General features: G+C 36.6%; 3 protein-coding genes across 3 annotated transcripts; 2 read left to right on the top strand and 1 right to left on the bottom strand.

Annotated features, from left to right (window-relative positions):
* Positions 1–916: 916 nt before the first annotated feature.
* Positions 917–14,248, bottom strand: LOC132268818 (glyoxysomal fatty acid beta-oxidation multifunctional protein MFP-a-like). The gene is made up of 18 exons (XM_059769668.1): positions 14,017–14,248; positions 12,526–12,597; positions 12,374–12,439; positions 12,156–12,203; positions 11,992–12,059; positions 11,799–11,880; positions 11,174–11,229; positions 10,763–11,065; positions 10,597–10,683; positions 4,660–4,834; positions 4,450–4,571; positions 3,566–3,729; positions 3,235–3,489; positions 2,696–2,817; positions 2,454–2,575; positions 2,194–2,342; positions 1,972–2,110; positions 917–1,236 (listed from the first exon to the last, which is right to left on the bottom strand). The coding sequence occupies exons 1-18, from the start codon at positions 14,105–14,107 to the stop codon at positions 1,210–1,212; spliced, it is 2,148 nt and encodes a 715-aa protein (XP_059625651.1). The 5' UTR covers positions 14,108–14,248; the 3' UTR covers positions 917–1,209.
* Positions 14,249–14,755: 507 nt separating this feature from the next.
* On the top strand, positions 14,756–18,686 carry LOC132268817 (large ribosomal subunit protein eL18y). The gene is made up of 5 exons (XM_059769667.1): positions 14,756–14,873; positions 14,980–15,069; positions 15,222–15,350; positions 15,947–16,129; positions 18,256–18,686. The coding sequence occupies exons 1-5, from the start codon at positions 14,871–14,873 to the stop codon at positions 18,412–18,414; spliced, it is 564 nt and encodes a 187-aa protein (XP_059625650.1). The 5' UTR covers positions 14,756–14,870; the 3' UTR covers positions 18,415–18,686.
* A 1,593-nt stretch (positions 18,687–20,279) lies between these two features.
* Positions 20,280–24,007, top strand: LOC132268815 (uncharacterized). Its single transcript, XM_059769665.1, has 3 exons — positions 20,280–20,903; positions 22,555–22,796; positions 23,542–24,007. Exons 1-3 carry the CDS (start codon positions 20,427–20,429, stop codon positions 23,786–23,788), a joined length of 966 nt encoding a protein of 321 aa, XP_059625648.1. The 5' UTR covers positions 20,280–20,426; the 3' UTR covers positions 23,789–24,007.
* The last annotated feature ends 202 nt before the right edge of the window (positions 24,008–24,209 follow it).

The following is a 24,209-nucleotide window of genomic DNA, read 5'->3' as shown; positions in this document are numbered from 1 at the left end:
AGAAAACTTTAAGAGATAATTTTAAAAATTAAAAATTAAAAATTTTAGAGGAGGTAAATAAAAAAAAATTAAATTTTATATTATCTCTATTCTAAAAAGGATGTCTCTTTTGAAAAACTGTGAACAAATATTTATTTTGAAACGAAGAGAGTACTTGGCAGGACAGGCCAGGGAACATATGCCCTGGACACACAGTGGCTCCAGCATGCTTGAGGTTGACTTTTTGGTAATTATTTCTCTTTTTTATACTCCATTTTATTTTTATTACGGCACGGAAGCAGTTGAGCCATCCAAAAATGATTTACATATATAATTGAGCTGTGAATTGAGTCAAGCACGAGCTGTTCAAGCTCATTCGTAGGCCATGCAACTCACATATTGACAACTCCGGGGGTTCATTCAGCTCGCGTGAGCCAGTTTTGTGACCATGAGCTAACCATCGTCATTTAGACAATTGTGGTCTCAATATAAAGAAATGAACCAAATGACTCGAGCTTGAGCGTGGCTCATTCAAGCTTGAGTAGAGCTCGAACAAGTTCCATCTTGACCAAAATACTCAGCTCAGCACTAATATTTTGCAGCCCTAGTGGTGTTGTATGATATTTGTAATCATCTCTGAACTAAACAAAGGAATTTAATTCAGAAGCAACAGTTTCTATAGATCCAACAGAGGCTTTCAGACTCCAAAGATATTGAGCCAGACTGCTGCAACTTATCACGTCTATCGGAGGATATAAACTACATCAAGTCCCGACAACGCCAAGGCCAAGCCCTTCCCACAATGCTAATTGGTGTTTAATTCATGCTGGTGTAACTATTTGATTCTGATATATATAAAACATTCTCTACTGATCCACAGGACAGTGTCACATTTTTGAAGTGATGGTGAGAGTACTACAGCACTAGCAAAAGGACATAAACCAAACACAAACTTTGAATTGCCAATCCCGGTATTTCAGCAACAAGAAGAAGAATACACTACAACTCAAATAGATTACCAGAAGAATCTTATAACCAAACTTTTAAGATTCTTCAGGTCACTAGTAGAAGAAACATCACTTGCCCAATATCCTGAATGATAGTGAAAGTTGCAAACTAGTGACAGGATATCGTTTCAACACATACTTCAGCCAGTTCGACTTTTACAAATGTAATGAACTCGCCAAAGAAGAAGATATACCACAACTCAACTAGATGAGCAAAGGATCCTTATAACCGAGACTTAGCCTGCTCGACCTGCAGTAGTTATGAACACCATCTTATTAGTAAAGTCAGCAAGTCATCATCCAAAATAAGAAAAGTGGCCATACAACATAAGGACTGCTGCAGAAGATACTGGATTGCTATGGCCTTACATATAAGTCAACTTGTGTAAAAACTGGGAGAATGTATAGAAAATTTGTGAAAAAAACTAATGATAAAAATAAATCAAAATTATTTTCGCTTTGATTCCCAAAAAGCAAGATGATCTTAGGGTTCAGTTGGATAAATGGATGGAGGCTATCGAAGTTGGATTCCAAAGACCAAAATGATTTGGATTAGATGTATAGGAGAAATATTTTATTACGATCACTGCGAAACTTGAATCTTTACCAGCATGGATTACAAATAACTCCTTACAATTCCTCTTCTCCATTCATCTGAAATCTTCTCAAGTCCATCAAAGTATATTTCTTACATAATTGAACCAAAATCCCATTCATTTGAAATCCTTCAATATAAATGGAACCTTATCTTCCCATTTTGGTTACACGATACCATTCCGATTTGTACTTGTGACAATCACACGAGAAAGACATAAAGTAAACAAAAAAAAAAAAAGTGCACAAACTCTTTGATATTTCAAACAGAACCAGCAAAATTGTTCTTAAATATTCAGGTGCAATCCATGTCATAGATTGGTGCTCTTTGTACTAATAAATAAATCCACTATGAAATATGTAAATTACAGCAGCAATTGAGATTTCTTACCAAAGAAGTTCCCTTGGAAGCTCGTTCTGCTAAATAGGTACAAGGCTTGAACAATTCTCCATAAGTCTTTGACCAGTCATTCAATTTTGAGTAAATGTATCTAGACCCAAGAGAATCAGCCCAGAAAATAATTCCTCCCCTGATTCCGTTCATATAGAGTAAGCATTCCATACTACTTGAAATAAAAGGTGATATTGTATTATCAAGAAGGAAAATACATACCTGTACGCTGGGAACCCCATACCCATAACAGAAGCAATATCAAGGTCGGATGCCTTGACTGCAATTCCTTCTGCAAGGATGCGGCAGGCCTCATTCACAACAGGAAATAATATCATCTCAACAATGTCTCCATCAGACAACTTTGTCAACTGTGTCCACAATGAATGAGAGGAGAGAGAGAATTCCAACTTGGATAATCAGCAATTCACCTAACAACGTCAAGAATCAATGGTACAGATGAGAGAGAGAGAGAGAGACACCTTCAAGTCAATCGTAACATCAGAAATACTCCGAGCCTTTTTAATGTACTTCAATAATTCAGGATCTGGGCTAGCCTTGCGCTTGTCATCATATACATAGAAACCTTTGAGAGTAGATTCACCTGAAACATGTTCCAGAAGAAGCAAAAAACCCATTTATAACCCCTGATGTCTCAAATAGCAATCATTCAACATAAATTCTCCTTTCTTATTCCCAGACCCATATGGGTTAAATAGTTTACCTCCACGACCTTCCTCTTGCAGGACTGGAATCAGCATTGATTTATGGGATCTCTCAGGGAAGTTCTCAATAACTTGGACACCACCAGCAACAGCAACTCCAAAACCAACCAGATCAATCATTCTGTATTGAAGTATAAAAACAGAGAAATAAGATCCGTTTTAGCCTGTTTCAACCAATCACAAAGGTAAGAGATCAAAATTCTAAATGCAGTAGGCTTGCAAAAGAGTGTTTAGACACACATGACATATTGAATTTCATGCCATCTTACAAGTTACAAGCAACAGAATTAAATTGAATATGCTTTCTAAACCATGCAATACTGAGTATGCATGTTTTATGGATACATGATACACACATACAATTATATGGTAATATGAGTCGTATAAAAATTTAGAAATATGATATTGTTTTTGTTTCTTTTTAGTTATTTGATATTGATAATGCCTATTTCACCCAATGAAATTCTGGAAGACATGCCATATACGATTGAAATAGAATCATATCACTTTAATCAGACTCTGAGCAGTGGACATGTACCTAAATGGACCCATTGGCATTCCAAACTTCATGATTGCCTGATCAATCTGATAAACATCTGCACCTCGTTCAACAAGCAAGATGGCTGCTTGGGTGTAAGGGAAGAACATCCGGTTGACAGCAAATCCAGTACAGTTCCTAACTACAACTGGGGTTTTCCTTATCTTCTTCCCAATATTTAGCAAGTCAACTATTACTTGGGGAGATGTTTTCTCTGTACGAACTATTTCCAGGAGAGGCATGATATGAGCAGGACTGCATGAATACTATGTCAATGCTAAATCACGAAATTATAATAAATACTCCATGATCGCATATTATTAAGCAACACCGGAAAAAATGGGCCCCAACAATCCGATTTTGACTTCTTCTCCTTTCTCCAATCAAGTTCAAGTCAATTGTGGAAGTATTAGTAGCAAGTATGCAATGCTGTGGGCAATATTTTTCAAGATTGGCAAAAATTTGTTGCTTTAAAGAAACATTTTCAAATACTGCCTGCCAAAAGCATCAAAAAGAGAGGAAAGTAAAGAAGTCAATTAAATCTGGGTTTCCCACAATATAACAACTCATAAGCACTTTTACTGTACCCACTTAACTAACACAAGGTATAATATTCTAATATATTTTTGCCTTTGTTTCAACTTCCGCCGCCCACCTCTCCCCCCCCCCCCCCCCCCCCCCCCCACTCACAAACACTCGACAAGCAAGCATTCATCAAAGAAAAGAAGCTTCATAAGTATTAGTAGTACGGCCAGCATCAAATGTAGGTCAACTTTAAGGAACCTGAGATAGCACTATTTGGGAATCAAAGAATAGAAGATTTCTGCCAATGTGTTGTTACGTTTCTCACTTCCAATGTTTGTAGGAATAGCTCTTCACCAGTCAGGAAGTAATTCATGGACTTCATAATGCTCAATCAAGTTTAGCTGCCAACTGGAAGACCTTCGCAGGACAATCATCTAATTCTCCAAAAGATCAATGGGGAAGTAAATATTCTGCTAGACCATAAGAATTTCTAGCAACTCTTTTTCTTGCCTTCAACACAACAGAGCTGAAAGCCTTAGATTGAACTCGCCATCCCTAATTCCCTATTTGTTTGCTCAGCGGTCATGCTAAAATAGACAAAAATAGTAGCAGCAGAGTAGCTAAGAAAAACTAGCAAAGAGAAAGTTCTAATTCAAACTCATAAGAGTGGTTTTAGTAATTGGAACTAACCTCTCTGACTAAATCCACATCTCTGAAGCTATCAAAGTTGAGAACACCCGTCAAAAGAGAGATGGTTTTCTCAAGCTTCCCTTGAATCAATTTTCCTTTCTTAACATGATTTTGCAAATTTGCTGGAGAAAGATAAAAAGATTGCAAGAATTGAAGTTGTAAGCAGACAGATATTTTAAGTGATTTATTAAAAAAAAATTTTTTGCTCACCTTTGACTCTGCTGATCCCAGCCAATTGAAAATCCTCATTGACTTCTTTCAGGATTACATGGTAATTACTCAAGATAAACACTGTTGCTATTCCAGAGCCCATTAGTCCTCCTCCAATAATAGCAACCTTATTTACTCTCCTTGGTTCCAAGCCCATATCAGTTATTCCGGGAATCTGTGAAAATTTACAGTGAGAACATGTGACAAGCAATTGATGAAGAGGAAGATGTGAAATCCTTGGCAGTTGAAACCGATATAAAGTTTCACAACTGCCATATCATATAACAATTAAAGATATAAACTTGAGCAATGAAGCATTAGTTTGACCTATAAGTGGGATATATGCCCCTTTTAATTACTGCTCATCGACAATTAAACATGCTCAGGATCAAACTTAACTTCGAATTCAGGTTTCCATTTCTGAATCAAACTAACCCAACACTCAGATAAAATTGCCAAATTACCAATAATAATTGATGTCACAGTCATCTTAGACAAGAGCCTACAATCCGTTCTTGTAACCTGCCATGACTCTACCAAATGCATGAGGTATCCTATCAGATAAATGACACTTAGATATAGGTACAGAGTATGTGTCCAACTTTTTATTTTTAACTATATTTAATAATTTAAATTTATTACAAAAACATTATTAAATTTCTCTTACTATTTTCCTTTGTTACATTATTGGTTCAAAGAATTAAGGAACCATGTTGAAGGCTTAAGTTAAAAACATTATTTTACCACAGAATATAAAGAGCATTAGAAAGCCTGAATATTTCGTCATACCCTGTAACTTAGGTTTATGGATTTGGCAAATCCCACTCTTGGACATATATCCATGCCTGCATGTACCAAGGTGCATATAACACAGATGAGTATGGCCCTTAAACCACCTAAAGGTTCTGAACTGCGTCGACTAATAATTTTTCGTCATACCCTGTAACTTAGGTTTATGGATTTGGCAAATCCCACTCTTGGACATATATCCATGCCTGCATGTACCAAGGTGCATATACACAGATGAGTATGGCCCTTTAAACCACCTAAAGGTTCTGAACTAAGTCGACTAATAATTTTTCAGTGAGTCACTTTTGCTTTAATACATAGGAATAATTTTGTAAAAACTAGAGAAAAATAGGGAGAAAATCTTACAATACTTTTATTCTTCTCACAAGGAGGTATATATACTATACACATATTATACATATAAGGTAAGTATTAAGTTTACAAAGTCAGCTCTAATTAATTACGCTAGTTATGCTAATAGATGAAAGGTAAACCCTAATCAATCATGTTAACACTCCCCCTCAAGTTGGTGCATAGATGTCTCGTATGCCCAACTTGTTGATTGAAGTATTGAAACTTCTACTTGATACTGCCTTGTCAAAATATCTACTAGTTGGTCCTCGGTCTTTACAAAAGGCAAGCTAATTATTCCACCTGCTAGTTTCTCTTTGATATGGTGTCTATCTACCTCAACATGCTTGGTACGATCATGTTGAACTGGGTTATGAGCAATGCTAATTGCAGCCTTGTTATCACAATAAAGACTCATAGGTTTCAAGGGACAGAAACCCAATTCACCCATCAAGATCTTCATCCATAACAATTCTTGAACCCCATGGGCCATAGCTCTAAATTCTGCTTCTGCACTTGATCTAGCTACCACATGTTGCTTCTTACTCCGCCAAGTTACTAAGTTTCTACCTACGAAAGTAATGTATCCAGAAGTTGATCTTCTATCAGTTATTGATCCAGCCCAATCAACATTTGTGTAACTCTCAACCTCTAGATATCCATGTTTAGAAAATATTAGACCTTTACTAGGGGCAGATTTTAGACACTTGAGAATCCAATATATAGCATCTATGTGAGCTTGACTAGGTGCATGCATTAACTGACTCACCATACTAACCACATAGGCAATGTCAGGGCGTGTATGAGATAAGTAGATTAGTTTCCTAACTAGCCTCTGGTATCGTTCGTTATTTGTGGGAACTTGATATAGATATTCCCCCCAACTTGTCGTTTTGGTAAATTGGAGTATCTGCTGGTTTGCAAGCTAGCATCCCAGTTTCAGTCAACAAATCCAAGGCATACCTCCTTTGGGACAGGAAAATACCATGCTTTGATCTAGCCACCTCAATACCCAAAAAATATTTCAGAGTACCTAGATCCTTCATCTAAAATTCCTTGGCTAAATAATTCTGGAGTTTTCTATCCTCTCTGTCATCGTTACCAGTTAATGCAGTAATCTTGTCTTTATTTCTCTTGAGGAATAGAGTATAATCAACTTGAGTCTGTTTGAATCCATAGTTTTTCATTGATTGTGTGAACCTATCAAACCATGCCTTTGGAGATTGTTTAAGTCCATACAATTTCGTAACTTGCAAACCTTATCCACATCATAAGAAGTAGTAAACCCTGGAGAAGGGTCCATGTAGACTTCATCATCCAACTCTCCATGTAGGAAATTACCTCCGCATGATCTTCAGGAATATCCTCAGAAGGAGCCGTTTGGTCCGATGGTTCAAAAGGGGACTCTGCCGAACCTATCTGAGTGCCTTCCTCATTATCTTTTTGATTATCCATATGTACCTTTTTACTTTTCACATACACCTTTAACTCTTTCTCCTTCTTTTCAGGTGTCTGTCCTTTGCACAATTAATATTTCATCCAAAAAAAGACTTCTCTTCCATCTGACTCCCAATCTCCCCCTGAAGAGAAGTATAGTAACTCCCCCTAAAAAATAGGATTCTTTCTCACAGAAGGTAACATCCATAAAAACAAAGAGTTTACAGGTAGGAGGATGAAAAAAACGATATCCTTTTAGGGTGATAGAATAACCCACACAGATACACTTCAAGGCACGAGGATCCATCTTATCCCGTTGATGTGGATGAACATGGACAAAACTAACACATCCAAAGACCTTAGGAGGAATGTTAAGACGGGAAGGAAGAGAATGATACCGAGATAAGACTTGGAGAGGTGTTTGAACTGGAGAATGCTGGATGGCATGCGATTTATAAGAAACGCAGCCGTGAGTACTACATCACCCCAAAATTTTTTGGGAACACGCATAACAAAGCATAAAGATCGAGTCACCTCTAGGAGATGGCGATTTTTACGCTCAGCTATACCATTCTGTTGAGGGGTAGAGACACATGAAGTCTGATGAACAAGGCCATGTTGCTGGAAGTATGCACCAAGAGTATGTTTGAGATACTCTCGTCCATTATCAGATCCGATCACCTGTATGGAACCATTAAATTGTGTATAAAGCATTTGGTGGAAAATTGGAAAAATAGAAGCCACCTCACTTTTATTCTTCATCAAATAAACCTAAGTCACTCGTGTGCAATCATCAATAAAAGAAACAAATCATTGTGCACAAGTGTGAGAAGGAACCGAAAAAGGACCCCAAACATCAGTATGAATGAGTGCAAAAGAAACATCACTTTTATTAAAACTTAAAGGAAATGAAACATGCTGGTGTTTTGCTAAAATGCAATGTTCACACTGAAAATCTAAAAGAGAAACTTTAGAGAATAACGAAGGAAATAAACGTTGCAAATACGGAAAAGATGGGTGTCCCAGTCTTCGATGCCATAACCAAATATCTTCTCTAGCCTTGGATTCCTCTACTCCAACTTGGAACACTAGGGCAACCTTGGAACCAGGTGAAGCACTCAAATCGAAGTAGTACAGGCCCCCTCTCTCCTTACCAAGACCAATCGTTTCCTTCGTAAGAATATTCTGAAAAACACAATAGGTAGGGAAAAATGTTACACAACAATTTAGATTCTTAGTAATTTGACTTATGGAGAGTAAATTATTAGAAAGGGAAGGAACATGTAAAGAAGAAAGAGATATAGAAGAAGACAAAGGAACAGATCAACTCCTAAAACTGGTGTGGACAAACCATTAGCAACTTTAACACTACTCCTAGAAGGATTAAATTTTGAAACAAACCGAGTTGGGTTATTAGTCATATGATCGGAAGCCCATGAATCAATGATCCAAGATTGAGCACAAGGAATAGAAGAAATATTCAAGGCATATCCCAAATTACCTGTATTGGCCAAAGAGGTAGAAGCATCAACTTGGGAAACTTGCTGAGAAGGTTTGGTTACCGAAGAAGGCAAAGAAAGTTGTGGTGCAATTTGAGTGTCACCAGAAGTATGATGAGCTTGAGACCCATAGTTGCCTCCCTTTTTCTGGGCATTTTTCTTCTGAACATACTAGTCTGGATAGCCATGTAGCTTAAAGCATGTTTCTCGAACATGTTTAGTACCATTACAATAGCTCTGAGTATCAGAGGATTTGCAATCAGATGAACCAGAAGAGGACCTGCCTAGAGGAATAGTGGTACCAGCAGAAGGAATCACTGATGCAATCTTAGGAGAAGATCCCAATTTCATAACTATGCCATCACTGAATTTTCCGCCATACTAAAAAGCATAAGCATTTTGAATACTTGGAAGCGGATCTTGAGCCAATACTTGGCTCTTAATTTGGTCTAGACTGGGATCTAAACTAGCCAAAAAATCATATAAACAATCCTCCTCAATTTGGTTTTAAATTGTAGCCGCATCTTTTGCACATTCCACGGAACAAGGATGAAGATAATCCAATTTTTGCCAAATAATTTGAAGTGCAGCATAATACTCAGTCAAAATCTTACTATTCTGACGGGTCTCATGTGCTCGACAACGGAGTTCATACATCTGTGAAACATCTTTGCCAATAGAAAATGTTTGAGCAACTGCATCCCAAACATCATGGGCAATGGGTAAGCGGAGAAATACAGCCCTAATTCCGGGAGCCATCGAATTGAGCAACCATGACTTAACCATGGCATTCTCCTCCACCCAAGTAGCATAAGCAACAATATCTTTTTCATTAGGCTTAACCTTGGTACCAGTCAAGTATCCCACTTTCCCTCGACCAGTGACATATAACTCTACACTTTGGGACCAAGTGGAAAAATTGGAACCATCTAATTTACCTGGAGTAATTTGTAAGGACAAGTGGTCCTGATGAACAGTAACTGAGGCAAACAGCAAAGGGGCAGAAGTTGAATCTCCTTTGTCTTTTGAGTCACGCATTACTTGTAGCATTTAAATATATATATATATATATATATTGACTAAAGAACACAACAACGCAAATTGTTAACCCCAAAAATAATAGCAACACAGATTGCAAAATTCAATAAGAAGAATAGTTACAGTAGAGAAGACCCAAAAAAACTCACGGCACAAAAGGAGAAGAATGAAGTTGGCGACGAGTCAACCTGAAAATAAATTCTCCACCACCTTCAAATCAAGCCGAGAGGGTTTGTGCAAGTCAAATTGATGATTTGCCGATAAGCCGCAGCGGAAATCAGTAGTTAATTTGGCAAGAAATCGACAAACCAAGCCGATTGGAAGCAAAGATAAGGCTGACGACAAAAACTGATCGGTCAGAGAGAAAGATAAGCCATCGGCAAGCAGAGTACAACCAGCGACAGGTATGATTTTAGGTATTATAGAGTGACGGTAAGTATGGGTATGGGTAGAGTTTAGACAAATTCGTGACTACTAAGGTAAATCAGAAAAACCCTAATCGTGTAGGCTGTAATACCATGTCAAAACTAGAGAAAAATAGGTAGAAAAATATTACATACTTTTATTCTTCTCACAAGGAGGTATATATACTATAGACATATTATACATATAAGGTAAGTATTAAGTTTACAAAGACTGCTCTAATCAACTACGCTAAGTATGCTAATAGATGAAAGGTAAACCCTAATAAATCACGTTAACAAATTTAAAAAATTAAGTAGCAAAGATTGAAGCTATTTAGCTATGTGATTAGCTCACTCTAAAATCATTTTTCCCTTTACATTGATCAACGACAACATTAACAACCTGAATTTGTTCAAACCTTTATAGTTCCACGTTGAGCAAAGAAGAAGTGGACCAAACTCCTACAAGTGTCAGACTGTCTAAGTGCCTGCAGGGCCTCTGCTTCCTGCCAACATCAACAGAACGTCATATTATATCATTCAACCAGGATTTGAACATGAAATAAAAATGATCAGTGCACATACCTTCCAAAGTCCCGCACGAGGACCATATACAATACCCTCTTCAATGACATCGATACAAACCAATGGGTGTTTGAGATTTGGAGCTTGTTTCTCAGCCTGAATTCTAGCAAGCTTTAGTATTATTCTAGCTTCAGCCAAGGACTCTAATTTTTCAGTTTTGTATAAACTAACAACCCATGGTTTTCTATACTCCAAAATATCCAAGGCGTGCCAACGAGCTGTATTAACCAACTCATTTGCTGGAGCTATGGCATCCACAAGACCTAAACTCAGAGCTTTGTCTCCAGTTACAGGCTTTGACATCTGGAGAGAGAGAGAGAGAGAGAGAGAGAGATGAAAAAGTTATATGCCAGAATATAGAAGGTTATTAAATACATCTAGAACCAACTGATCAAAAAATTGATAGGCTACCAGCAGAAATTCAAGAGCCGTAGTAAGGCCTACAAGCCGTGGCAGCCGCTGTGTTCCTGAGGCAAGTCACAGATTTGAGATTGAAGAACATTAAGAAGACCGACTATATGCAACCTTCATGATACTCTTCACTATATTATAGGTGAAGTATTGAGAAAGAAAAGCATAATCTCCTTCTTAAGGTGAGATATTAGCTATTTCCTCTTATGTATAAGCATGTGCGTGCAGGTGTTGGTGCAGTGCAACTTTGCGGGATGACTATTATTTTGGCTACGCTCAAATTGAAAAAGGTACATTCTTTTGAGACACCTGAAGCGAAACAGCCAGCAAGAGGCATCAAAATCATTAAACTGGGCCTGTCATCTAATTGGTACAACTTGCGACGTCCCACAGGTACAATACTTCACCAAGTAGAACAGTTTCCCAAAAAGCCCATATGCACACCACATTGCATAAAACAATATAGATGTATTGGAAATTCTGCCTGTCATTCACTTACTGGCTAGAACTTTTGTTTAAAAGTACAGAGCATCAACGATATTAACTATGAATTTTAGAGAACAAGATTGAGAAATCAAATACTTCCAAACATTATAGTTTCACAAGCATAAAAACACAACACTACCTCCAAGTCCAGGAATAATTCCATACAGAAGTTCAGGTGAACCTAGTTGTGCAGTAGAAGTTGATATGCGGGCATGGCAGGCCTGACTCAACATTTTTTGTGAAACCCAAAAATGTCATCCAAGATAAAGACCCAGAAAGAAAAGTGAATAAATAAACTCAACATTTTTTGTGAAACGAATTTTAACACATACCATTGCAACCTCTAATCCACCACCTAAGGCGATGCCATCAATAGCAGCTACTAAAGGTTTTTTAGCAGCTGTGGAAAGAAGCAATCATGAAAACAGATATTATAAATCTAGTAAAACATTAGGAAAATACTCCTGGTAACAGATGGACTCAAAGATTAACATACCTTCAAAAATATCAGTGAAAAATTCTATTGACAGGTTGCCAAGCTTTCCTTCCTCCATTGTAATATACACATTTAAATATAATAACACAGAAATATAGTAATTTTCAAGAAAATAAAACACCCACACACACAGATATATATATTCTTTTTTAGCCAAGTAAGATAATTATATTGATTGAGAAATATGGTGCAGTAAAACATATAAGTTCGTAGCATACTTTTAATCCCTTGACATCCACCAAACGCTGTGACGTCAGCACCTCCTGAGAACTTACCTTTTGCACCTGCTTAATTAATGAGGAATGTTATATTCACAACTTTATCATATGTTCCCATGACTACAAAGAAAGGGTAATCTCTGAAAGTATACCAGTTACAACAATTGCTTTCACATCATCTCTTTGCAATGCTTCCTCAATGCTTCCTTTTAAGCTGAGTAGTTCTATAAATGGACAAGAATATGATTATATTGTGTAGCTCATAAAGCTTTGATTGCCAAAGTTACAGCAAATGGGAAAATCACAGCAGCTTTTAAAAATGAATGTTTTGAGCAGTTTTATTGACACTGGAAGAGTTGTGTCAATTAGGCTACATAACTCAAATTACAACTGGATACAAGAAACAATAAATGGACAATTGGGTGCCAAAAATAACTTCTATAATTTAAAAGTTCAGCTGAAAATCAAATGTTTTCATGCCAATGGAACTTCACCTGGTTGCCAATTATAATTTTTGTCTTCTTTGAAACATAAACCTTTAAATGTAAAAAAGTTGCAATATGCCATCGGTAAACAACACGATGATCAACACAATCGGGTAATAAAGATCATCCCTTACTGTTTGATAAAAAATGAAACTATCAAGACCAGCAATTTCAATTATATAATTCAAAAAGCAACAAAAATAATGCATCTTGAGCTTATATTTAACTCCATGAGTTCTCCTTTATGTAATGTCAAAAGACTTAAAATAGTTGAATAATAATGCATCTTGAGCTTATATTTAACTCCATGAGTTCTCCTTTATGTAATGTCAAAAGACTTAAAATAGTTGAATTTCTCCTTGTTTAAAAACATGTCTGATTTTACTAGCAGAAAAAACAATTTTATGACACTAAAGTTAGCCAGAAACCTTCTTTTGTAAGTTTTCTCCATTACAGTTTCAATTACCCATTATTTATCAGACATTAATTTTTTTTTTTTTTTTTGGTGACAAGAGAGGTGTCTCCATCCTTTGGGTGAGCCCAATTCCTTTGGATAAGTGGCGGGCTCCAATGTCATGGCCAATTTGAATCCCTCAAAGCTAGGGGAATCGAATTCAAGATCTCCACCTTAGAAGTGTAGTTCTAACCAACTCTTGCAGCCCTTGGGATTCTGAACTTTTAAACATTGGGGGAATTTTTTTTCCAACATTTTTGTCCACAGTGCAATACTGATTTCAACATCTATAACTATGACCATGTATGTGCTTCATGTCACGTTGGACAAAGTGGCAGAAACGACTCCAACACAATTTCTTTTAATAGTTGGGATAACAGAAAAAATGACACGTTATGGAGGGAAAACTAAAAATATTACTGATTAAAAAAGAAAAAAGAGAGTCCATGACGCCAACAATGAGTACACGAGAAAACAAATGTTCTCACCGTGCATAGTTCACCCCCAAAAAAAAATTGAAGAAAGAGAAAAGGAAAGAAAGATAGAGAAGAACTAAACTGTCTTTCTTCAAAAACAAAAAGTACTATACATTTTGATTTCTTGATTCTTTTTCCTAAGGACCATTCTTTCTACATCAACCAAAATGAAGAAAAAATAGCGGAGAAAAAAGAAATAGAAAGAAAAGCGAGACTTCAAAGAGATACCTTCGTAAGAAAGCAAATTGAGAGGTGGGTTGGAAATGGAGATAATGGCCACCCCATCAGCTGCAACCTCCAACCCTGTTCTTCTCTTCATCTTGATGTCTTTCCGCGCGCTTTCTCTCTCTGCCTTCTCCGATCCACCAAAATAAACCGAGAGTCCTTCCTGTCTATCATTACTTCCTGTCACTCACTCTGTAGTCTTGATTATAAAATGCAATCATTAATAGTTGTCGGTCTTGTCTTAATACCCAATTTGAGATTATTATTATTTATCAAGGCCCTTGTATAGTGTATTTTTTTAAAATTTTCAAATATAGAAAAAATTTCTAACTTACAAGTCTCTTTCCATCAACGTCATTATCATTTTCTACCAACACACAGGTTGGATTGAGAGATCATATATATATATATATATATTTAATTTTAATTTTTTTTAATTTTATTTTTGGTCACTTGAGGATTATTATTTACATTGCCAATAAATATACTCTCAATTGTGCTTTGGGCCTTAGCTTGGAATAAAAAAATTAAAAAATGAGTATAAAGGTATCAACACTATTGTCTGCTTGGATTGGGCCTAAGCTAGGAATAAATTAAAGCTAATTTTAGATATGGCCTGGAGTTGTGATCAGCCCAAATTTTAGAAAATTTTCTGCTGGACTATGTTTAGAACATTAATTATTACTGGGCCTTAGCTGAATTTACAAAGGCCCGGTCTAGTTGGCCTAAGTCCAACCCTACCTCTTCACTCACAAAGATAAAACGGCAGTACAAAAACCCTAGCGCTCCTCTCTCTCTCGACATTTTGGTTTCGGTAGTCGCGGCGGGACGCAGAAGCATTAGCAACTACTGCGACTATGGTATTACCCTCAAACCCTAACTATCTCTAAACCTCTTTTACTTCTCCCTTCGAGGTTTTTTTTCTTTGTTGGTTCACATTGTTTTTTTTTGTTGTTGCTGTATTAGGGTATCGATTTGGTCGCCGGTGGCAAGAGTAAGAAGACCAAACGGACCGCTCCCAAGTCCGATGATATTTACCTCAAGCTCCTCGTCAAGGTACTCTCTCTCTCTCTCTCTATTTGTGTGTGTGTGTGTGTGTGTGTGTGTGTGTATATATATATATATATATATATATATATATATATATATATAACGTCGTCGCATGTATATAAATCTTCTGAACGCGATGTTGTTTGATCTGTGGTCAGCTCTACCGTTTTCTTGTACGGAGGACGGGAAGCAAGTTCAATGCAGTGATATTGAAGAGGCTGTTCATGAGCAAGGTCAACAAAGCTCCTCTATCTCTCTCCCGTTTGATTCGTTTCACAAAGGGAAAGGTTAATCTCTCTCTCCTTTTCTTTATTTCTATATGATAGATTATATATTAACCCTCTGTTTGGCTAATGAGAATATTGGGAAAAGTAATAGGAAAATGATAATAAAGAAATTTAAAAAATCATGAAAGTTATGTTTTTGAAGAGTAAAAAAAAAAAAAAAAAAACTCATATCAGTCAAGCCAAGTGCTTGTATGCATTTTACCTGAGAGAAAATGAATGAAGGAAAGGGCAGTGGAAGATTTGTCATCACAGGTCCCAGCAATCAGAAAATATGTGATTCTGGCTCTACTTTTACCTTTGTGAGAATGAAGAAAGGGCAGGAGAATAATTACATGGCTTAATACGTATTTGTTTATATGTTGCACGCAATTTCTTTCGTTTTTCTTGTTCTCTATCTTTGCCGTCATTTTCTTTTATTCCAACTTCTTCCATCCAAATGCGCCTTACAAGATCTAAATGGTGTCTCAGTGTGGACGACCTTCATTCTTTTTAGGACCAATAGAGGGAAATTCAATTACATTTAATTGTGTGTGTGTATATATATATATATATATATATATATATATATATTAATGTTGGTACTGATTTGATACCAGGAGGATAAGATTGCTGTAATTGTTGGGACAGTTACTGATGATATTCGGGTAGATAAAGTCCCTGTTTTGAAGGTGACTGCCCTGAGGTTCACAGAGAGAGCCAGAGCAAGGATAGAGAAAGCAGGTGGAGAATGCTTGACATTTGATCAACTGGCTCTGAGAGCCCCTCTTGGGCAAAATACAGTAAGCATCTTGATTGTTATATCTCTGTACTTGTTATGTGTTTATGCAACGGTCAAGTAATTTTTGTGATTCTGATTAATTGTTTTAGCTTTATTCTTTAATCGTGTGAATAACTGAAAAAATTGAGATGCCTCTATTTGCAGTTTTAAGATGAGATGCCTTGTGATTTAGGTTGAATTTGAAGGCTTCTTGATTTGTACTATTTTATATAATTTGAAACTGTTTTGTTCAAAGTACTTGTTTGATTTAGGATTCAATTTTAAGACTGGCGGTTGTAGAATTGTAATAAGGTAGATAAATTGGCGATGCAGAATGCATTTGTTAGATTTTTTATCAATACCAGGTATTTCTTTTGCCAGCTAATGTGATCACTGTGTTCTTGTGTTTATCTCTTGCAAAACTTTAAAAGTCAAATATTTGTGGCACTTCATTGTCATTTTTTTTTTAATCATTTGGGAGTTGTTGGTGTCGCGTGTGATGTTCTTTTGTTGCTGACCTATAATTTAGTAACTTCTTGTTCATTATATGTAGAGTTTTGTTCTATATTAATTATCAGGCTTGTATAGTTTTTTTAGGTGAATTTTAATTTTATTTTTGAATCAAATGACTTGTGCAAGTAAGGAATATTAATCTTGCAAATATGAGTTGCAAGCAAGTTTAGGTTAAGGAGAAATTACATGGAAGGATTCTTGGATCCTTCATTTTCTTTACTTTTTTGTCTTGCTGTGAAAGGAGGTTGATTTATGTTTTTAGCATTGTTTTATTAAGTTGCTTTTCAGGGAAAAGCAGTAAGTTGATTTTTCCTTTATCCTTTGTTTTCCTTAATTATTACCTCATAAAAAACTATATGCATCCTAGCACATTTCAAGTTTCTTCTCCCAATACCAAAAGTTGCTCTTCGGCGAAAAGGAATAAGTTTATATTTCCTCCATCTTTTGCTTTTCTTAATAATTACCCATAAAATGTAGAGATCGATCGTAGCACATTTCAAGTTTCTCTCTCTACCTCCAATCCCCCCCTCCCCTCCTCCACACACGCACCCCACAAAAAAATAATGAATTTTGAGATTGCTGGATGCAAGAGAAAATTTTCATTAGTTTCTTGCATCTAACATCATAATAATGATATCTTCTAAACATTATTGTAGTCCTGTGAAATTTGTCGGTGGATACTGCTATCCCCAAATCAAATGTTTGTTTTACATTCTAAATTTTGTTTTAATTATCAAAAAATTGTAGAACTTATATGGATAATTCTCATTAAAAAAATGAAAAAAGTAATGGCTCATTAAAATGATCTTGCAAAGGGGTGGATTGGGTGATTTTTATACTGTCTTTTGTTATTCTATGATGATATCTTCGAACATTATTGTAGTCATTCGAAATTTTTGTAGAGAAATCCATTTCCAAACTAGATGTCTGTTTTAAATTCTAGAATTTCTTTTGACAAATCTTATTAAAAATGAAAAACTGAGGGCTCATTAAGTGACCATACAAAGGGGTGGTGGGTTGGGTAGTTTTTTTTACGTTTTTTTCGTCTTCCCTTTTTCTTTATATTGGTTTGGTCTGCCGTGGTTCCTCAAGTCTTATTTTGTTATTTTGAGCCTTAGCAGGTGGGAAAAAAATAAAAGATTGTAAAGTTATTAGTTTGAAGATTGGCAGGTGTGTCCGAAGTATATGTTTATGCTTTGGTTTTGTTTTGATTAGATTGGTTGATGTGGCTAAACTCTAAAGTATATGGTTAAGCTTAGGTTTTTGTTTGGTATGAATTGAATAGTAATTGAGATTGTCACCAATCAAGTTCAGGAGTAGGATCTTTTGAAATACTTACCATTTTTTGGGCTTGTTCGTAATCAAGACTTTCATGGCTGTAAGTCGACTCTCTTTAAACGGTGGTGTTTTTATTAGATTAGAAGTGAGTTACCTTTTCCTATTAGATTAGAAATGAGTTACCTTTCTCCAGTAGCCCGCCGTAGTTTGTCTTTGAAATTTCTTACATCGGAGTTCAGATACTCAAATGAGCGTAAACATGCTTGTGTCATACAAATTATTTTTTCCATGCAAGTGATGAGTAAAAACGATATTAATGAATTTGATCATACAAATCTTTATGGCCATGTGCTGCAGGTACTCCTCAGAGGTCCAAAGAATGCTCGTGAAGCAGTGAAACACTTTGGTAAGGCTCCTGGTGTGCCACACAGTCACACTAAGCCTTATGTGCGATCCAAGGGAAGGAAATTTGAGAGGGCTAGAGGAAGGCGGAACAGCAGAGGCTTCAGGGTTTGAGTTGTCCGACCACAAGACAGATTCATCTTTCAAATTCCAAGCAAAAGATGACCTCCTTTCTTATTATGTTTCCTTTTTCATTTCGAATTTTTTTCTATTGGTTTTGTTGGACAATGTTTTCTATGGAATTTCTCTTTGCGTATTCCTTTTCCCCTCTGGATATTTAAGTTATGAGAACTTTAAAATTACATGTAGACATTAGTATATCATGCTTTTGGCCACTGGATGGGTGCCATTTAGAAAATAGTTGCCTCCTTGTGAGGATTCTTTTATCTTCCGAACTTGAAATTGAAGTGCATGGTTGAGTCGATATTGGTATTGAACATATTGACTAGTTTCTTTCAATTGAATTTGTCCCATTCAATTAAGAAAAGTTGCATTCACAATCTCTACTTTTGTTCTTTCATACCTTGGGCGAGGGATTGCAAAATAATGTGAGATTAATCTCCCCTGAACTGACAGGCATCAATTGTGCTAGTTTTTTATGCATACTGCTCTTCCTCTCTGCTGTGCAGAGCTGATTGAGAAGAACTGTCTTTCAATTAATAATTGGTTCAGTTATTGGCTGGCGTTTAGCAGTTCATGTTGCTCGCTGTGATATTGATGATTTGTGTGTGATGCGCTCCGAGAAAATAAGCTTAGTGATCTGGGATTCTCACTTAGAGGATGAGTGATTGTTAACCTTTTGTTTTGAACTAAGGATTGACTTGTCTACGGTATGTACTTGCATTAACTATGTTTTATGTTTGGAAATTATATTAATTGCTTTTCATTGAAGATTTGGAGTGCTTATTCAAGTGTCTACATCTATGATGGACGGACGACTTCAAAAAATCCATGTGAAGATTGAAAGGTATTAAGATGTCACATACTCCGGTGTGCACTAATTTTCTTTTACTTGTACAGCTTTTTGATATGTTCCTGTCAGCATCACCTTCACTGGTAGCAATTTTGCACTTGGTGATTGTGGTCGTCTTAACTGAAACCTTTTAAACTGAGCAAATATGGTTAGGATCAATAAAACCTCACAATCTCGCCTGGTCATTTCTACCCATCCTGTCCTAGTTTGGACACAAGTTCTCCTTTTAGGTCAACACAGTTTTATAAAGAAATACTAATCCAATTGTCTTAGAAAATATGTGACTCGGAATAACTCAGTGGCCTCGTAATGAGAGAGTGGATTTCCCTAACGAGTTGACTCATTTGAGAGCGCGCTGGTGATTTTAGCATGCGTCAGTCCACGGATAAGGTTTTGCTCGAGATTGTAACGTTTTGTCCGAGCGGACGGCCAGGTTTGCTAAAAACCCAAGGGTATTTTAGTAACTACACTGCCTGAACGATCCACGTGAAAATTTCGTCACTACGTGCTGCTGCTCCATAACTTTTAGCATTAATATGGGGGGTGGGGCTACCAATGGTCCCGTAGACTTAGGATGACAATGAGGTGATTTAGAATCTCATCTGTATGTCTAATTTTTTTCACTCCTGTAATCACTTCGAAACGGTTGAAATTTTTTTAAGTAGTTTTCATTTTTATCTTCATTTACATAATTAATTTTTTAAAATGATAGGGCCTGTTAGAATAAATTTTTTTTATCATTCCTAATATAAATAGATATATATCAAATTTATTTTAATAATATATCATAATATGTTATGTAATTTAATACATTTATAATATATTTGAGTCGTGACAACCATCTCCAAAATTTCCCAAAAACTAGTAGAATTTTTGAAAGCAACCCCAATCCCATCACGACCCATTTACCTAATTGGTTACTAAAAGCCGGCGGTGATACGTGGACCACCCGGTTTCGTAGCCCATGTATTTTACTGTTGGTGGTATATTTCAACTCCTTTGGATCAATCTACCCCCTCCCCTCTCGAAAGATAAACATACCTTTGAACAAAAGCAGCTTTAGAGAGAAAGAAAGAAAGAAGAAAATATTCATACGGTACCTTTGAACAAAAGCAGCTGTAGAGAGAGAAAGAAAGAAGAAGAAAATATTCATATGCAGAGAGAGATGGAGAATATAAAGCACAGTAATATATATGTGAATGGAATAAACATGCACGTCGCAGAGATAGGTGAAGGCCCAGCGGTGCTCTTCCTTCACGGCTTTCCCGAGCTCTGGTACTCATGGCGCCATCAGATGCTTTCTCTCTCCTCCATCGGCTACCGAGCAATTGCCCCCGACCTCCGGGGCTACGGCGACACCGACACCCCGCCCTCCGCCACCAGCTACACCGCCTTCCACATCGTCGGCGACCTCGTGGCCCTCCTCGACGCCCTGGGACTGGACCAAGTTTTCCTGGTGGGTCACGATTGGGGCGCCGCCATAGCCTGGTACTTCTGCTTGTTCCGCCCCGACCGGATCAAGGCTTTGGTCAACATGAGCGTTGTCTTCCATCCAAGACACCCTTCAAGAAAGCCCTTACAGTCCATCAGAGCTATATTCGGTGACGATTACTATATCTGCAGATTTCAGGTAACTTTTTTTTTATTATTCTTTGATTGTTTCATTAATTACTATATGTTTTTTCTGTTTGATTGAAATTCACACACCCACTTGGATATGAATTTTCAAATTTACTGTTATAGATTTTTTTTTGGTTATCCAATATATTTGGGATGCAAATTAGAATCCAATTTTTTTAGTAATTGGATTTGTAGTGAAGACTAAGCTGTTACTGTATAGCTGTCGAGGGAGAATTTATGGTTCAATTATTGCTGTTGACTCAGAGACAGAAAATTCATAGCATTTAATGAGCTTTTGTACTTACTGAAATTGACACAAGGGAATGAATACCTCTTCTGAAACAGATGAACCAGCATACAAATTATAAAAGTACTCTCATGGTATGGAAGATTTTTTTCCCTCAATTTCATTTGGGATACTAATTTGAATCCAATGTTCCTTAATAATTAAAGGTTATGTTTCAGTAGATGATGGAGAGTGTTTTATGGTTCAATTCTTGCTATTGACTCAAAACATGGGGAAAAATTCATAGCATTAGATGGTATAAAACATTAAAGACTGAAAATCCCTTCCAAAGGCTTCCAAAAGATCCGCAAAGGCCACCTTGGTCTCATTCAATGTGTTTGGTGTGTTGTAATTTTCCCTTGCATGTTAGGTTCTAGTTAGATCCACTTCATGTGGAAGTGGAATAGAATAGTACCCTACACAAAAAGCACTTCTAATTTGGATTAACTGCACAATAGTCCAATTTTGACGAAACTGAAAATTTGGTGCCTTCTCCTCTAAATATAGTCTTCATTGAAGATCTTATTGATTTCAGAATTTTGTCTTTCCAAGAAGATAGTTTTAGGGAAACTAATACTTTTCCCTCCTTTTTCATTTTTGTTTTAGACTTTGTCTTATTTGAAGTAGTGTTTGTCATTAATAGCAAGAAATTTAATGGACTTCTTTATGATTGATCAAATCCTCTGACGTGTCGAGTTGGAATTCATTCAGCTGGTTTGAAACTTAGATATCCGGTCAAGATGCTCACAGAGTAGATTGAAAATTCTCTTTTTCAAATGTTCTGTTCTTTCATAACAGCAATATTTGACGACAAGAGGATTTTCCATTGCCTTCTGCTATGTAACCCCACAAGAATATCTTTATGGGAAGATAGGTCAACTTGATGTGGTGGTTCTTTTTCCATTGCAGTATATTGGATTCCTCCAAAGGTGATTGAAATGTTTGTTTAAAGTCCTTGCAACACTCTGCTAATCAGTGGGCATATTCATTTCAGTTTGCTTCAATTTAAATGAGATGAATTATGAAAACACCAGTTCCATCTTTTTTTGACATTTGCCATGTGAACGGCAGAATTGGGATACAGCTTCGCAGTATCTTTAGAAGATAGGTGGGGGATGTTAATAATTACATTACATGGCGATCAATTATTATTTTTCCCTATTTGATACTCACACACCCCTTCTCATGGAATTGTTTGCACCCTAAGGATTTGAACCTTAGACCTGATGCTTCGGGAGGCACCAGCGCCAAGTTCTTACCCACTTGAGCCAGCCCCTTGGGGTTCAATGTTTCTCCTTTAGGTGCCAGCTAGATGTTATCTGGTTCTTATTTCTCAACAATACATATCACATGCTTTGCAATTTTCTCACCATAGGAACCTGGAGAGGCAGAAGAAGAATTTGCTCGTGTTGATACTGCGAGACTAATAAAGAAATTTCTCACTTATCGCAATCCAACTCCACTTCTTGTACCTAAAGCAGTAGGATTTGGGGGTTCACTTACTACTCCAATTACATTGCCCTCCTGGCTGTCAGAAGAAGATGTCAATTATTATGCCAGCAAATTTAACCAGAAAGGATTCACTGGTGGATTTAACTACTATCGTGCTATGGACCTGTAAGTTTACTTTGCGATCTTGTTTTATTTGAGATAACTACGATTATTTAATGCTACTTTTGCTACAACATTATTTCTGCATAGATTGTTCCCATGTGGCTTGCACTAGCAGAGGTCACTTTATCTTTACATTCATACCTCACCTTAAATGAAGAGATATATGGAGATGATATTGACGAACAGTTATTTTAGTGCTTGGCTTCTTTACAATTCCATTCATGTTCCTGTTCTTTTTGAAGCAATCACCCTTCATGCATTGCTGAGGGATGTACGTTAGCGTAGGAAGTCCTGTTTCAATGCGTGTTGGATGATTGGAACTGGACACGAGCTCTATCCACCAGTTTAACATCTTTGGTTCTGGTATCTATGTGACACAGTTGGCTGTTTTCCTTTTTTCATATGCTACTTTAGGTATATTAAACATTTTGAGATTAGTGATTAGGCGTGAAAACATTGCAATTTTATTTGTGGAAGTGGCTATATTGGATACCCTTAAAGAAGGGGACTGGGATATTGTATTTACTTTCTAGCCAATCACAACCATCCTTTTATTTGTATCCTATCATATTTTAAGTGGGTACCACTTTTCAAGGACTCATTTGACTAAGACACTCATGAATGGAGAATGGGCGATCTTAGTTGGCTAGAGCTTAAGTGAAGGGTCTTCCATTTAGCACGTTAAAATAGATGATCCAAATCCATATCGATTTTCAAATGTAATTCCTTTTTCTTTTCCTTGTTGCAGAACTTGGGAGCTCACAGCACCATGGCATGGCTTGCAAATAAAGGTGCCAGTTAAGTTTATTGTTGGTGACTTGGACCTGACCTATAATTCACCAGGTGTGAAGGAATATATACACAATGGTGGCTTCAAAAAAAATGTGCCATTCTTGCAGGAAGTAGTTGTGATGGAAGAAGTTGGTCACTTCATCAACCAAGAAAAACCAGAGGAAATTAGCGCTCACATTTATGACTTCATCCAGAAGTTTTGATGTCTGTTTGATATATTATCATGGTGCCTTCCTGTAAGTTAGCTTAGGGTTTATTACAAGTTGGTTCAGAATAAGATTTGAGTTGTAATCTTGATGTAGGTTGGGCATATGATTCTGTGTATTTCTTTTCAGTGGCAATGTTAATTTGCATCCTTTTCTACTATGAGAGACTGAATGGGGATTGCATTCATGTTAAATAAATTGTCTTATTTGATTAAAGCTGGAAAACTAGATACAGAAACAAAGTGTGCTTGCTTATATTATGTGTCAAAATTTACTCTAGTTTCTCGTTTTGTTTGTTATGTTGGTGTAGTGATAAGAACTTGGATTCTCTTGTGTGAGATCGTATACTTTTCAGTTTAAAGGCAACAACCAAAGGTTATATCTGTATTCATTCTATTCCTACCATTATAGCATCTCA

Source organism: Cornus florida, unplaced genomic scaffold (genome assembly GCF_030987335.1).
Source record: "Cornus florida cultivar Cherokee Brave unplaced genomic scaffold, ASM3098733v1 CherokeeBrave_3.0.0_Hap2_Chr08, whole genome shotgun sequence".
In the NCBI taxonomy this organism is placed as follows: Eukaryota; Viridiplantae; Streptophyta; class Magnoliopsida; order Cornales; family Cornaceae; genus Cornus; species Cornus florida.
The sequence above is the reverse complement of the archived record's forward strand: the minus strand, read 5'-3'. Positions and strand labels throughout refer to the sequence as shown.

Excerpts from the sequence above, each read along its gene's own strand:
- LOC132268818 (XM_059769668.1), bottom strand. The coding sequence starts at position 14,107 with ATGAAGAGAAGAACAGGGTTGGAGGTTGCAGCTGATGGGGTGGCCATT. Across the intron at positions 12,598-14,016 it reads CAATTTGCTTTCTTACGAAG|AACTACTCAGCTTAAAAGGA; the intron begins GTATCTCTTTGA and ends GTCCATTTATAG. Across the intron at positions 4,835-10,596 it reads CTCAACGTGGAACTATAAAG|ATTCCCGGAATAACTGATAT; the intron begins GTTTGAACAAAT and ends AAATTTTCACAG.
- LOC132268817 (XM_059769667.1), top strand. Across the intron at positions 15,351-15,946 it reads TTCGTTTCACAAAGGGAAAG|GAGGATAAGATTGCTGTAAT; the intron begins GTTAATCTCTCT and ends ATTTGATACCAG. Across the intron at positions 16,130-18,255 it reads CCCCTCTTGGGCAAAATACA|GTACTCCTCAGAGGTCCAAA; the intron begins GTAAGCATCTTG and ends CATGTGCTGCAG.
- LOC132268815 (XM_059769665.1), top strand. The coding sequence starts at position 20,427 with ATGCAGAGAGAGATGGAGAATATAAAGCACAGTAATATATATGTGAAT. Across the intron at positions 20,904-22,554 it reads ACTATATCTGCAGATTTCAG|GAACCTGGAGAGGCAGAAGA; the intron begins GTAACTTTTTTT and ends TTCTCACCATAG. Across the intron at positions 22,797-23,541 it reads TACTATCGTGCTATGGACCT|AACTTGGGAGCTCACAGCAC; the intron begins GTAAGTTTACTT and ends TCCTTGTTGCAG.